General features: G+C 56.5%; 1 protein-coding gene across 5 annotated transcripts; it reads left to right on the top strand.

Annotated features, from left to right (window-relative positions):
- Nucleotides 1–14092, top strand: DNAJB5 (DnaJ heat shock protein family (Hsp40) member B5). 5 transcript variants are annotated; one of them, XM_015848349.2, is made up of 4 exons: nt 1–96; nt 5457–5704; nt 8244–8842; nt 12227–14092. In XM_015848349.2, the coding sequence occupies exons 2-4, from the start codon at nt 5494–5496 to the stop codon at nt 12458–12460; spliced, it is 1044 nt and encodes a 347-aa protein (XP_015703835.1). In that variant the 5' UTR covers nt 1–96; nt 5457–5493; the 3' UTR covers nt 12461–14092. The 5 variants fall into 5 exon arrangements, with proteins under 5 accessions (XP_015703835.1, XP_015703834.1, XP_015703833.1 ...); XM_015848348.2 differs by lacking the exon at nt 1–96 and adding an exon at nt 1393–1527; XM_015848347.3 differs by lacking the exon at nt 1–96 and adding an exon at nt 1849–2271.
- Nucleotides 14093–15066: the final 974 nt, after the last annotated feature.

Here is a 15066-nt window from a genome sequence, read left to right as displayed (position 1 = left end):
CGCGGGCGGGACTCCCCAGACGTCACGGCCAGTGGGGGCGGGAGCGGGGGCGGCGGAGTGTGTGCGTGTGTGCGCGGCGCCCCGGGACTGCGAGCGGTGAGTGCCGGCGGCGCCGGGACGGACCTGCTGGTTCCGGTGGTTCTGGTGGTTCTGGTCCTGCCGGGATGGGGCCGGACGCCGCCCTGAACGCCGCCCCGTGCGGTGACAGCGTGTCCCCGTGGGGGGCCGCCGCCCCGCAGAGGGTGTGACAGCGCTGTGCCCTGGGGTGGGAGGAACGGGCCCGTGCCCCCGCGCTGCGAGTCATGGGGCGTCCCGGGAGCGGCAGGGAAGGGGGTGACAGCCTGGTGAAGGGGCTTCATCCACCCCCGAGCACCGCCACGGTGTCAGTCTGTGACACCCCCCCGTGGGGAGTGAAGCGGGTGTTGCGGGACGGGCTGACCTCCCCCCCCCGGGTCACAGTGCGCTGACACGGAGCCGGCAAGGAAGGAGTTAAATGTCCCCAGATGGGGTGACGGTGTGGGGACGGCACAGGGTTAATTTAACCCTTTAACTCTGCCTTCATACACCCCCACCCCCCGCCCCAATTCCCTGTCGGGGTCGCCTCGCCGCGCTCAGAGGGGATCCCACTCCACGTGGGTCATGGGGGGGGGTCTGCAGCCCCATCGGGTGGGAAATGGGGTCACTGTGTGGCTGAGCCCCGTCCCCATGCTGCTGTCAGTGTTGGAATGGGGGCCCTCTGAGGGAATGGAGGGGGCTTGTTGCCTCACCCCCAGGCAAGGGTGGGTGCCCCGAGGGGGCCGCAGATGGAGCTCGTATGGGGGGTTAACTCCATCCGAATGCAGACGCTCCCAGAGTGGGACAGGGTATGGGGTCCCTGTGTGGGAGGAGGCTGAGCCCCTTCCCCACAGATGGGCTGGGAGTGGGGAGCTCACTCGGGGTGAACAAAGGGGTGAACCACTCGTGAGGGTATCTAGCAGGGGTACGGATGGGAACCTCATGTGGGGAGGGAAATGAGGTCTGAACCCTATCTCCTTGCATCTGATGGCATCCCGGTGGGGCTGGAAATAGAGGGGAGCCCCATCCCGATGCGGGTGCCAGTGAGGCTGGGAACGGGGTGAGGAGGGGACTCAACCCTATTCCTATGAAATTACCCCCTTGGGGCTGGATAAAAGCTGTTGAGACCCTCAATGGGAGCGCTGTGGATGCTGAGCCCCCACCCCACGCACAGGGGCGGGCTCACCCCATCCCCACGCGGGTGCCAGGTTGGGGAGGGGGTTGGGGGGGGCTGGCGGTGGGGCGGGGGAAAGCGGGCGGTGCGTGTGGGGGCCTGGGGAAGGGATGATTCATTGCGTGTACTCATGACATCGCTGGCTGCTTCCCTGCGACTGGCAGCCAGCACGGGCACGGGTGGCTCTGCCTGCCCCGCCGGCGCGCTCCCCTTGTGCTGCCTGACCAAACTTGGGCTTCGTCTGCCTGCCCCGTTGCTGCCATGCCGGCCATCCTGCTGTTCTGGAGCCGCGCGGAGAGGTATGCATCCACCCCAAGCCTCGGGGCTGCGGGGTTCATCCCTGAGATGGGGACACGGTGCCCAGGACACCTGCAGAAGGATGCTCGGCTCCGAAGTTACTCTGGGCTGCAGGGGGGAGGATGGGAAGGCAGTGAGTTTTTCTCAGTGAAGGTGATCCCACAAGGAGGTTTTGTGCCGTTCGGGCTGCAGCTGCCAATGAGACCGCGTCCACTGAACCCGTTCTGCGGGTGCCTGGGGAGGGGACCCCGGGGGACCCAGCTCTCCACCACTTTTCCCCGCCTCGCGCAGCGCTGCCATCCTACTTTTCTCCCTCCCTTTGTGGGTGCAGCAGGCTGACGGAGGGAGCGCACCATTCATTCTGCAGAGCGCGGGGACTCCCTGCCCTCACCGGGGTTAGGGACCGCGGTGGGGAAGGGGCGGCTGAGGGCTGGGAAGCAGGCAGGGCACGCAGTCCTGCTGCAGGAGTATCTGAATCGGGGAGCTCAGTGCCTCTCAGCCCCAGCAATCCAACAGAAACCAATGAGAGGAAAATCACTGCCTGCCGAGCGCCTTCATTGATGGGTTTTGGCGGCGGGGAGGGGATGGCAGCACACAAAGGACGTTGCGCTCGCCCCACGCTGAGGACGCTCTGGCACTGACGCCTGCATCCTCGCTGCGCCTGCTGTCCTTGGGGTGATGTTTAAAATAAGACTAGAGCCTTTACGGAAGAGCGCTTGGAGCATGAATGTGTTTATGAAGTTTCGGTAAGTGGCTCTTTGTGTGTCTTGTGAGAATGGCTGTGGTTGGAGCGCACGCCGTGCCCTGGCACCGCTTATCACCCCGCTGTGACCTTACGGTCTGGGATGGAAAATCTTAGTGGGACCGCTCTCATTGTGGGTTTGTTCCCTTACATGACTGCAGAGCAGGGAGGTTACGTCAAATGATCGCTATTCAGCTGCTTGCCCATGCTGGGGCTGCGCGGTCTGATGTCATGTGCAGGGCTGGAACAAAGGTCTCGCTGCCTGTTTGTTCAGGGGGAGCGGGGTTATCTGTGTAGTGCTCTGCTCCTGGCTCGTCTGAGCGCAGCGCCTTTTGCTGCCATGTCCCAGCTCGGAAGGCAAATCTGAAATGCTGAAATCCTCACCCGTCTCAATGCTGCTCGCCCACCATCTCAGCAGCAATTTCCCCTGCTCTCGACAGGGTTAAATGGGAAGGCAGCAAAGGATGATTGAGCAGAAGGGGAGCGCGGGGCTGTGCTTGGCACAGCTGATGCCGGGAGGTGGGAGGGAGGCTGTGCGGGGACAGAGTCGTGTTTTACCACCACACGTGTGACGCTCACCTCCCAAGCGTGCCTGGACCCGGCAGGTCACTGTCTGGGCACCCCCGGCAGCAGCGGGTGAGCAGGGAGGGAGGCACGGGGTGCATCGTCCCATGGGCTGGGAGAAGGGCCGGCAGTGCCTGGGGGTGGGATGGAGGCTGGCATGACTCCCACCAGCCAAAGACCTCTCGGTGCATGCAGGAGGTTTGGGCAGGGTTTGCTGTAAGGTTGTAGGAGTCACTCTGGAGTCTGTGGGAGCACCAATTTGGGTGAAATCTGCTGTTCGGGGTGTAGAAGCAGTCTGTGTGTGGTCTGCTGTTCGACCTTGCTGCATGTGGCCTGTTTTCCTTAGGGGATATCTCGGCCAGGAGCTTCCGTGTGTCTGGAGGCTGCGTCCTGGTCTGGATGGGGGCAGTGGGCTGCTGCTGCCCCTGGGTGAGGAGTTTGGCCACGATGCTCCGGGTGAGGCTGTGGTAGTGCTTTAGTCCTGCAGCGTGGCACAAAACAACCTTTAGGGCCACCTGTGGGGACCCACTGCGTCCCCCACACCTTGTCACAGGCTCCTGCTGGGAGTCATAGAGCAGATGCAGATGGTGGTGGGCACGGGGTAGAGCATCTCGTAATGGCTGTGTGGGCTTGGCGGCTCTTAGCGCAGAAGCTGGAGGGCTGTGCTGGTACAGAAACGTGCTGGCATTTAGAAGCTGGGATCTGAAGATGCTGTAGGATGCTCTTTACGCCCCCAGAGGCCTTCTCATGTCTCTAACAATAGCTCTGTGCTGCCTCTCCATTCTGCCCCACAGGCATATGGGGCAGAGTTTGGTGTCTGGTCCCATCCTCCAGACCTGACGCCACGTAACACTGTGGGGCTGGAGCAGAGGGGTAAAAATGGTGGTTTGGAGGAAGGTAAAATCATAGAATCATTAAGGTTGAAAAAAGACCTCTAAGATCATCTAGTCCAACCATCATCTCATTACCACCGTGCCCAATAAACCATGTCCCTGTGGATGGACCCAATGGGTCCAAGCTATTGCCACGGATGCCAGGGTCATTGTGCAGCCCTGCAGATGTGGGCAGCAAGCACAACAGCCTCCCCTGCTCTGCTGTAGAAAGGGTAACCCCCAAGACCTCCACTGGGTCTGGTTGGAGCAAGGACAGGGGAACCTCTGATGGCCCTGAAGATGGACATCTGATGCACAAACATGTCAAAGGGCTGGAGCTGCCCAAGAGGAGCAAGGGTGGCATTAGAACGCGGGTCTAGAGAAGGGAGTGGGATGTGAGCACAAGCACTTAGTGGAGGGCACTGAGCATCAGAGGGTTGGCTAAGGCAAGGGCTGGGGAAGAACACAGCAAGGATATTAGGTTGGATATTAGGAAAAAATTCTCTTCAGAAGGAGTGGTGAGGTGTTGGGACAGGCTGCCTGGAGAGGTGGTGGAGTCACTGCCCCTGGAGCTGTTAAGTAATGTGGAGGTGTGGCTCTGAGGGATGCACTCAGTGGGCATGGTGGGGTGGATTGGGGTTAGGCTTGGTGATCTTAGTCGTCATTTCCAGCTCTAATGATTGATTCTAGGGAGAAGGTACCTGGTGTGGGATGGTTTAGGAGGGACAGGAGCCTTCAGCAGGGAAACCAAATGGGGAGAGGCAATGGAAAATGTTGTTTGGGAAGCGTGGCCTCATGGCTCCTTGGGCTGCTCCCCGAGTTTCCATGACTGTGCTGGGTTCATTGTACCCTCAGCGTGCCTATGGAGTGAATTAACTGCCTCCCCTTCTCTTTGGGCTGTGGCTGCTGGGTTTTCAATGCCTTAGTATAGGCATGGCTTGGTCCTGAGCCTCCCACATGATGGAGAAAGTGAGTGCAGGGAGCCACTGCCTGCGCTGACCTCACCGCGTCGTGTCAGGCTGCGATGGCATTTCACCGTCTCTTATAACACTTAATAATTCTGGCTTACTGCAGTGGTTACGTGGAGACTCCAAGGGAGTGCAAGTCAGGCTAGAAAGCATTTTATTTAATTTTTTTTTTTTTTTTTTAAGAAAAAAGCCTCCCACCATCGCAAGATGTTTCTGTCTAACGGCTTCATTCCCTCTGCGCTAAATACAAATTACAGCTCTGACATGCTGGAAGCACTTATCTCCAGCTGAATGCCAATTGCTTTCAAGAACAAAATGTTTGAAGTTCCTCTAAGGTGAGCGCGGCGGCGCAGTCCCCGCTGCTCCCTCAGCCCTGCTGGTGCCCTGTATGGGGCTGCAGATCCACGAGGCAGGGGGGTGGGGGGGGCACAGCTGTATTTAGCCTGTCACGCCTACAACAGCCTCGTCCTCACCCCTATAAGCACCCTGCTCGTCGTGCAGTGCTCCCTGTCCAGCCAGTGGAGCGCACAGGATGGATCCTTCTATCCCCACATTGGCAATGGGGCAGGGGAAGCTGCAGCCAAGGGACACGCTGGCTGTGCCACATTAACGCGTCCTGTGCTTTGCCTGTGCCACATCTGGGAGGAGAACTTGGAGCTGGGGTGGCAGTGGTGCTGCTGGACGGTACGATGCGGGGGGCTCTGCCATAAGTCGGTGCTGATCCCACCTCCCGCTGTGCCCCAGCACTGTGCTCACCTTACAGAGTGCCGTCTTTCTGCTTTCAGGAATAAGTACTCAGCACCTGGCAGTGTCGCCACCGTCATGGGGAAGGACTACTACAAGATTTTGGGCATCCAGTCCGGAGCCAACGAGGATGAAATCAAGAAAGCGTACCGGAAAATGGCCCTCAAGTATCACCCCGATAAGAATAAAGACCCCAACGCTGAGGAGAAATTCAAGGAGATCGCGGAGGCTTACGATGTGCTGAGTGACCCCAAGAAGCGAGCCGTGTACGACCAGTACGGGGAGGAAGGTAAGGGGACTGCGTGGGGGCACAGAGGTGTCCCAGGCTGCTGAGGAGGTTGGTATGGGTGAAATGGGGTGCTAAAGCCCAATTTGCAGTACTTCCAAGCGGAGTTTGCTGGGAGTTGAAGTGAGGAGAGTCACTGCTCCACCACCCCTGCTTTTCTGTGCTGCCAGAAATAACGTCCTGACCCATTTCCCTGCTCCCCAGCCACAGAGATGGCTCCTGGTGCTTGGCAGTGCCGCCCCAAAAAGGTGAATGCTGAGGTGATGGAGGAGAATGGAGCTCGTGTGCTGGGACGGTGCTAGAGCAGCCCTTTCCTCGACCTAAATTTCCATCACAGCACTGCTCTCTTTGTCTGGATGTCCCCCACAGGTTCCCTGTTTGCGGGCTGCCAGTCCCACTTTTCACCCCGGGACAGGCTGACCTACATGATTCAAAGCTTTTCCCAATTTAAGTAATAGGTTTTTTTGTTTTGAAACCAAGCGGCTGCTGTTGTCTCCCGGTTGGCATGGAGGAGGAGAGCAGCTCCACCACACACAGCCTTATTAGTCGAATATGGAAGCCTGCAACCCCATTTGCTGAGGGTGAGGAGAGCACCGAATAGCATCAGCATTAATCAGCCGGGAACTTGGGTGCTGAAAAGAGCAGCAGGTCCACTGTGCTCAGTGGAAGGTGCAGCCCCTCCTGGGGGCCCAGCACACAGGCGCACCTGCTTTTGGGACAGCAGAGATTGTCAGCCCTGTGTCTCTCCCAGCAGGCATGGAGCAAGCAGGCTCTGTGCCATGCAGCCTTAGGAGGGCAAGATCTGAGAGGGGATAGAGCTCTACTCCTGACCAATGGGGATTATACCCACTCCTGAGAGATGCTGGGGAATGAGAAGTGTCCGAAACTTAAATGAGAAGCTGAGGAGCTCTGCGAAGAAGTGGCCCGAGGTCCCAAAAGCTGTCAGCAGGCGGGGTGTGAGAGCAGACCTGGGGAAGATCCTTCCAGGTTTATCCGAGCAAACCTTGGGTGAAGCTCTGGGAAATCTCTGCCTGGCAGTGTGCTGCCTATAGGCGTTACTCAGCCCGTTATTTATGTCACTGCCACAGGGGATGCACAGAGCTGTGGTGATTTGCTGCCGTTTAAAATTAGAAGCAGCTTTCTCAAGGGAGAAAGTAGCATTTCCTTGGAGGCACCGCTGAAATCAGACCCTGCCTTTGCCTTTGATGGGCATCGTGGGATTAAAGCAACTGCGTAAAGGTGAAAGCTGCTGGCTGCACAGTCCAGGGACAGAGTCTGTCAGCAGGGGCAACTGAAGTAAGAGTGAGTTTAGTAGTGCAGAAGAAAATAGTTGTGGGGGAACAGCCCGGCATGGCAGTGAGGCTTGGGGCTGGTTGTACCTAACTGTCTCTGGCCCCATAGACAGATCTGGGGCTGAGTTACCCAAAACAGAAGCAGCAGTAGGCTCAGCCTTTAGGGGGCATGGGGTTGCCTGCAGAAATCTCAGCACCTGCTCCACAGAGCTCATGCACCAGCAGCACCAAGTGCCTTCAGTGAGCAGTGCTGGTGGCCCCAAGCAGATTCAGTCATCTCCCCTCTGCTCTGTGCTGCTGAGCATCTCTGGGCTCTCTGCATGTGCAAGAGCAGGGTTTGGATTTCCACGTGGCTGGTAGCCACTGAGTTATTCCTGGAGTTCCCTGGTTAGTAGCTCAGTTTCTGCCCATAGTCATGCAACAGGACACTTCCATTTGGGATCCTTCCCCCCAGGCAGAGAGTGCCCCATCGCTGGGGCTGGGAAATAATGTCTTCCATTGCTCATCTGAGACAGTAACTGAGCTATAGCTTGCATCAATGTGATCCAGGTGTCAGTGTCTGGAGAGTCTTCTGGGCCCCATGGAATGGGGTGGGCCCCTGTGGCACCAGCCTCACCCCAATGTCAACTTTACCACTGTCCCCTCCTTCCTGCAGCAGGGCAGGACAAAAGGAAGAAGAGCTCTGTACCCCATGAGGAAGCTGAGAGCCCAGCTGGGCAAAAGAGATCCCTGCTAGGGAGGGTGTGAGGAGAAGAAAAAGTCTTCCACCATCCAGCAGGGTAAATTCAGCAGTCAGAGCATGTCCCTTCTGGGTTTCTTTTCCCTCCTGCTGCCAGCAGTGAGGATGGTACTGGCACAACAACAGCACATCAGAAATAGTTCTTTACTGTCACCAGTGTGCCCTGAAAATAGCTCTTGAGCTTGGCTTGTGTTAACCCTTTCCTGGTCAAAAATGGGCTCCCAGAGGCATCTTGTTGGTGTGACCCCTAGGGATTACCTGTGGTACTGCTGTCAGTGCAGTTCACCTTGGGTAACATTACTCACCTAAGGTGGGTTTTGTGAGATCTTTAACTGAATATCCATGACTAAATGTGGAGGACCCAGAGCACTGACCACAGCAAATCTGTTACACCTGCAGCTCAGTGGGGCTGATGGTGGGATTCTTAGTCTCCTGTAACTCACGGGGTTTCTTTGGCTGGTTTTCTCCCGGCAGGGAGCATTAATGTTTTGTTTTCCCCATTCTCTTCTAGGTCTTAAGACTGGAGGTGGCTCCTCAGGTGGCTCAGGGAACACTTTCCACTACACGTTCCATGGAGACCCCCACGCCACTTTTGCATCTTTCTTCGGAGGCTCCAACCCTTTCGATATCTTCTTTGCCAGCAGCCGCTCCCGGCTGTTCAACGGCTTTGACCAGGAAGATATGGATATCGATGATGATGATGATCCTTTCAGTGCCTTCGGCCGGTTCGGCTTCAACGGCATCAATGGGGTTCACCGACGGCACCAGGAGTCCCTGCACACGCGGAGGAAGGTCCAAGACCCACCTGTCATCCATGAGCTCAAGGTGTCCCTGGAAGAGATCTACCACGGCTCTACCAAGAGGATGAAGATCACCCGCAGAAGGCTCAACCCTGATGGCCGGACCATGCGGACTGAGGATAAGATCCTCAACATTGTCATCAAACGGGGTTGGAAGGAGGGAACCAAAATCACATTCCCCAAAGAAGGAGACGCCACCCCAGACAACATCCCTGCTGACATCGTCTTCATCCTCAAGGACAAGCCTCACTCGCACTTCAAGAGGGATGGGACGAATGTGGTCTACACCGCAAACATCAGTCTTAAAGAGGTGGGTGTCAGTGGGAAATGGCACAGGGCTGTGGCACGTGAACCAGGATGGGAGCCAGTCCTCATCCTGTGCTGGTGGGGGACCAGGTAGGGCATGAGAGACCAATGCTTGGTTTTGGAGAGCTGTTCAGCCACTATGCAGGGTGTAGGATATGGGTACTGCAGTCTCTGCTGAGCATATCATGCTCCTGGAGCAGACCCTTTTTCTCCCTTGCCCATGTGTCTTACCCTTCTATTGCAGAGTAGAGTATTCATATGTGGATGAGAGCTCAGGTGCTCTGTAGGAACGGGGAGAACCCAAATTTGCTGATAGAAGTCTGATGCCTGCCTGTTCTCACAGCCAGTCAGCTGTGGCTTTGCTGTCCCACATGCTGATGGATGCCTTCTCGCCTGGTCAGGAGGCAGGGTCATGCCTCATTCTTGCTGAGTACTGCTTCAGCCCAAACTGTTTTGTTTGGGTGGTTTTTTGTTATTTTTTGGAGTCTCTTTTTTGTGGTTCTTCCTTGCCTGAACACTGGGCAAAATAAGCAATGAGCAAAATGCAGCACACCCATGTGCCATCAGTCCTGCAGGTCACAGTGGGACCCACTGCACCAGAGCAGCAAACCATGTGGAGATGGGAAAGGAAGGGGAGCTCACCTCAGTACAAGATGTGCGTTTGCTGCTGCTAACTACTTTTTAATAGATCGCAGCTGGCAGCTGCATTTAACTTTGATGATTCTGGCAGCTGCCATTTGCTGTTCCTTTCAGACTGTAGACGCTGTCTGTCTTCTTAATGAGCTGCTTCTTTTTTTCTTTTTTTTTCTTTGAAGACAGGTTTATGTTCTGAAATTCAGTAGCATTTAATAGAAATCAGCTCAATGGGCCAGACCTGAGGCAGGGAAACGTGAGCTGCTGAATGTGCCAGCAAGCTGAGAGCTCTGTGATGGCACAGGCTGTCACTGTCTGTCCTGGGGCCAAGGGAGCACCATGGGCCAGGCAGAGCTGGGTGCTCTGAAGTGAGCTCATCTCATGTTCACCTGTAGGATGGGAGCTGATTTTACTTCCTGGTGCAGAAGGGATTCAAACAGAGGTTATTCCTGCGGCAGCTGGCCTCTTTAGAAATACTTGGCAGAGGTTGCCTTGTTTATGGGATCCTGCATGTATCTCAGATGCTTCCTTCTGTGCATTCCCATATCTGTTAAAATTAACCCCAGTCTGGCTGTCCCCATGCCCCTCCTGTTAGTCCAGTGCTCAGTGCTGCCCTTGGAGTAGTGGGCTCAGAAACTGCCTGGCTCCTGCCTGCAGGACATCTGTGTTCTCCCTCCAGCTGCCCATGAATGGGGCATGTGTTGGCATTTGCTTTGCTTGATGCAGTTACAAAGAGACACTGCTGGAAACTGCTGGTCCAGGCAAATTCCTCATCTCTTTGAGCTGGACTTCCTGCTCTCTGCACAGCCTCGCTGCAGACCAAACGTGCTGGGGAGCTGCTGGCCTGGCTGCCACCCTCAACCCAACGCCTGCAGGGCAGTGCAGTGCTGCTTCCATCTTCTGTGAGAAGCAGCAGCTTAAGAGCTGTAGAACATGAGCAGGTGCCAGGAGCTCCCCAACTCCATATGCCATCATCTCAGAGTGTGATGGAGCAAATCTCAGCACAACCTCTTCATCACCTGAGCCTGCAGCCATAGCTGCTAGTGCTTTTCTTGTGCTCTTCATCCTTACAGTGGGTGGCCAAGGGGGGAGGAGTGACACCACTGTCAGCCCTTCAGCCTCCCAGCACTGATGGGCTCTCAGGGAGATGGGAGCAGCACAACCCCAGCATCCTTCACCTGACATCACCTTCCTTGGAGTGCCCAGCAGCTCCCCCCGCCACCAGCAGAGCAGGGCTGCCTCTGACCCAGATAGAGCTCAGCGCTCGCGGCTCAGACTTCAAACCCACGCCGGTTTCATACTCAGACAGAAACTGAGACGCTTTCTAGGATGCAGGGCAGCTCCCGTGGCTGCACGCGCTGCATCTAGCCCTGCTATGGGCTCTTGTGTTGCCTGAACAACCAGTTTCTTACACGGCAGCAAAGTTGGGCCAGAAGGATAAAAAATAGGAACATACGGTGGAGGAGTGATCGCCTCAGACTCTTCTATCTTGGCTCTCGGAAGGAAACACTGAGATCCTGTCTGTATGTGCTGTTCCCGCCTGCTTCTGCTCCCACCCCTCTGCTTTTGCAGGGTAAGAACGGTGCTGGGGGCAGCATCCATGGTGGGAGCCTGGCAGGGCTCTGCTCCATCAGCCCCCTGTCCTTCTGTGGGCTGGATACAAACATCCCAGCCACATTTCTCCCACCCCGTTTCCATCTCAAATGCTCACTGTGGGAGAAATGCTTCCTAATATCCAACCAGAAACTGGGCTGCAGCCTCCTGCCTCCTCAGCCCCAGATCCAAGCCCAGCATGGATGGTGCTGTGTTGGCTTTGCTGCAGAGCCCCAGCAGCACAGAGACCAATGAAGAGCTGTTCCTGGCAATGCCTCCTGTTGTGATGGCACTGGAAGCTTTTTCAGAGAGCGCAGCTGCTGAGCATCCGCCCCTACTTCCCTTTGGGCGTCTTTTGGGGATGGGGGTGGACAAGTGCTTTGTGTGCAGAGCGGGACCAGCCATAGGAGTCCTCCCCTTCCAGAAGTATCTCTCTGCAGCCTCTCTCCTTGCTGAAAGCCTGGAGACACTGCTGCCCACGTGTACAGCAGAGCTGTCTGAGTTATTTAAGGACACAAGGATTTTCTTGCTGCATTCCCACGTCACGTGGCTTGCTCATGCAGGCTGGTTTGCGGCTGCTGCCGGCTCCTGCAGTAGGCAGCACCCAGTTCTAGGGAGGGAATGGTAGCTTTCAATCACCTCTTGGCTTTGCCGTGGGGGGAATGGAGAAAGAAGGGACCTCCCTGTGGCGGGGATGCAGGGCCCGTTGGGGTCACCCTCCTCACAGCTGCGTTTTCAGGTCCTGCCTCGCAGCCTCTTCCTTCTTGGGCCACCAAGGTGTAAAAATAACCGTGGGGCAGCGGCGTGATGCCATCACCCATCGAGCGGCCCCAGCTTCCAGGAAAGCGAGGTGCCGTGGCCATGCTGTGCCATGTGCCCCTGGGCTGTGCTATAGATAACCCCGGGCTCCAAGCAGCGACAGCTGATGGACCGCAGAGGCATCCGATGAGCTCAGCTGGGTTTTCGGCTGCTCCTGTCCCCATCCCAGCTCCCCAGTCAGGTGGTGAGGGGCTAAATTTAGGCTGCTTGTTGTTGGTCATTGGTGGTGCTGCGGGGAGGAGCGGGGATGGGGACTCTGCAGCGCGGGGCTGGGGGGCTCAGGACTCTCATAATGCAGTTATGGGGCCGGCTGACGGTGTGTCTCCCCTTTGTATCCCCGCAGGCCCTATGTGGCTGCACCGTGAACATTCCCACCATTGACGGGAGGGTGATCCCGCTGCCCTGCAACGACATCATCAAGCCAGGCACAGTGAAGAGACTGCGTGGGGAGGGGCTGCCTTTCCCCAAGGCCCCCAGCCAGCGAGGAGACTTGATCGTGGAGTTCAAAATCCGCTTCCCGGACAGAATAGCTCCCCAGACGAGACAGATCCTCAAGCAGCACCTCCCGTGCTCCTAGAGCCCTGGGGACTCTCCTCCAAGCAGCAATACTCCAAATGCACGTGCTGCAGCATCTGGCTCACACAGAGCAGAGGTGCCAGAGCACTTTCAAATGCAAAAAACCCACTTTTTTCTTCCCCAAACTCCCATCTGTCCCACCCACCCCCGTCCCTCTCAGCCCATTTTGTACTGCAGTGGCAGGACATTCTCCTGCCCTCACCTCCCTCCCAGCTGCCGCCTGTTTTTGTTTTTTCAGAGGTCCGGCTTTGCTGCCGTGCAGAAGCGCTCGGCGCGGGCTGCGACTTGGGGATGTGCATCACTTTGTGGTTTTTTGTGTCACCCGCTTTTCAAGCCAACTTTCTGACCGGAGGGTGGGATCGTAGGGAGCTCAGAGCAGTGTAAATAGGACTTTGTGGGATCTCGCATCCCTCCGTGTTAGATTTCTCTTCCCTTCTTTGATACTTGCTGCTGTTCGAGGTCCCGCCGTACCGAGGTGCCAAGGAAACGTCCTGAGCGCGTACGGTGCAGGGGCCGCTCCTACCGGACCGTTTCTAACCTGGGACCACAGCACCCAATCGATCCTACTGCGGTCCCCTCTCTGTGCCACCACCACCACCGAGTGTCAGCTGTGCCAATGGACGGAGCTCAGAGCAGTGGGGACGGTCCCTTCCAGCCCCCCCCGGGAGCTGGGAGCTTTCTTCTTCAGATGTGTTGAGTTTGCATCGCTGCTTTATTTTTTAATACATATATTTAGCTCGTTAGGTAACTCCATAAGGGTTTTTTTCTGCCCGTTTTGGGTTTCCTGGAGTGGTTGACCCCTTTGCTGGGGAGCAGCTCAGCCATCCCAACAACCTGCCTGTGAGAGTGGGGGATGTGTGTAGCACAAGACCGGGTGCAGGAGCAGAGCCGAGCGTGAGCAGAGCTGTGGTTTGAGTGGTGCTGCAGTTCAGCCTTAGGGATTTCGATAGGTAGAGCAACGACGTGTATATATTTTTAATCCAGGAGGAGTTTCTGCGTGTTTGGTGGAGCTGAGGAGCTGAGGCAGCCGCTTGGTGGTTTGGTTTCCAAATGCTGTATTTTTTTAAAAAAACTTCCGATTTCCATCAGGAGAATTTTTGTATTTCTTACCTTCCTTGGCCAACTGCCTCCTGACGGGTTGTTTTCCCCCTGGGGGCTCAGCCGGGCTCCTCCAACACTGCAGCTCCGCGTCTGCCCGGGGGGCACCAAGGAGCTTCCCAGGGCACCTTTGTGTGAAGGGAAATCACTGCCTTGAGGCAGGAGGTGAAAGCTGTACAGCGTCACGGCAGGAGGACAGCCCGTGGGCATGGGGATAGAGCACTTGCATTACTAAAGCACTACTTAATTTAATCAACCAGTTCTGACTCCAGGTTGGGGCGCGACCCCCTTTTCCCTTCACTGACCCCCCTGGAGTTCAGCGTACAGAAAACTGGTGGACACTGATGGAGCGAGAAGACAGGTCAGCACACAGATGCAAGCTGCTTTGTTTTTCTCAGTTTCAATGAGACCTGAATGTTTTATAGTGTTTTTGGGGTTTCTTTTTGTTTTCGTTTTTTTTTTTTTTAATGTAATTTTTTTTTTTTTTTTTGTAATGTCAGTATTGAAATAAAATAAAAAATATTTTGAAAAATAATTACTTTTAATTAATGTGTGTGTGGTGGTGGGAGGTGCTGGGGCTGTGCCCTTGCCCCGTGCAGGGGAAGGGGCCCAGGCTGATCCCATTGGGGGGATGTTGGGACCCAGCTCTGCTCAGAGGGACCCCGAGCCAGGTGCGGTCCTGGGGGCGCCAGGAAACGTATTTGCCCGTCAAACCCAACAAGGAAGTCCATTCTTTGGGACCTCCAACCCCGGATAAAGCCAGGACCCGAGCGACCTGCTTTGGGAGCCTTGAATCGAGGCTCTGCGCCGATCCGTCCCCGCAGGGACACGGTGGGGATATGGGGACCGGGTGAGCACGGCCCCCGGCCGCCCTCTGCTGGCTGCAGGGACACGCTGAGCCCGCGGGCTGCGGGGAGGCGCCGGGCCAGGCTGCAAAGCAGCGCCTCGGCCATCGGAGGGCTCCGAGACACACAGCTCGAGCCTGGAGCCCAGCTGTGGGCTACAGGGCCACGACACGGAGCTGCTGGCCGTGGGAGCGATGGAAGAGCCCGGCCGAGCTGGCAGTGCTGCCCTGATGGCATCCAACCCAGGTGGTGCAAGGACACACAGGCACAGCGCTGGGACGGGTCTCTGAACTAGGACAGAACACAGGAGCAGGCTCTGCCTCCCAGGGGCTCCCAACCGCCTCCTGCAGCCACCAGCAGCTGGTTGTGCTATTTAAGCACTGCTCTCAATTTTGGCTCCTTTTTCCAGTCTCCCCTTTTCCCCTGGCTAGCCCCATCCTTCCTGACACACTGCGATTCCTCTCACCCCTCATTTCCTTCCCTTTAAGTCCAGGTCATCTGATGGTGCCCTTCTAAATGTCTGCAGCCAAACCCCCATGGAACTGCCCAGCAAACCTATGGGCACCCTCATTGCTCATTCCTATGCACACAATCCCTATTTACTCATCTCTGCAAAAACCCCAATCCTACAAGCCCCGGAGAGAGCACACAGCTACTCTGTGCT

The sequence above is a fragment of the Coturnix japonica genome, chromosome Z (assembly GCF_054131305.1).
Source record: "Coturnix japonica strain WE chromosome Z, WE-NBRP24, whole genome shotgun sequence".
Taxonomy (NCBI): domain Eukaryota; kingdom Metazoa; phylum Chordata; class Aves; order Galliformes; family Phasianidae; genus Coturnix; species Coturnix japonica.
This window is presented reverse-complemented; position numbering and strand designations above follow the sequence as displayed.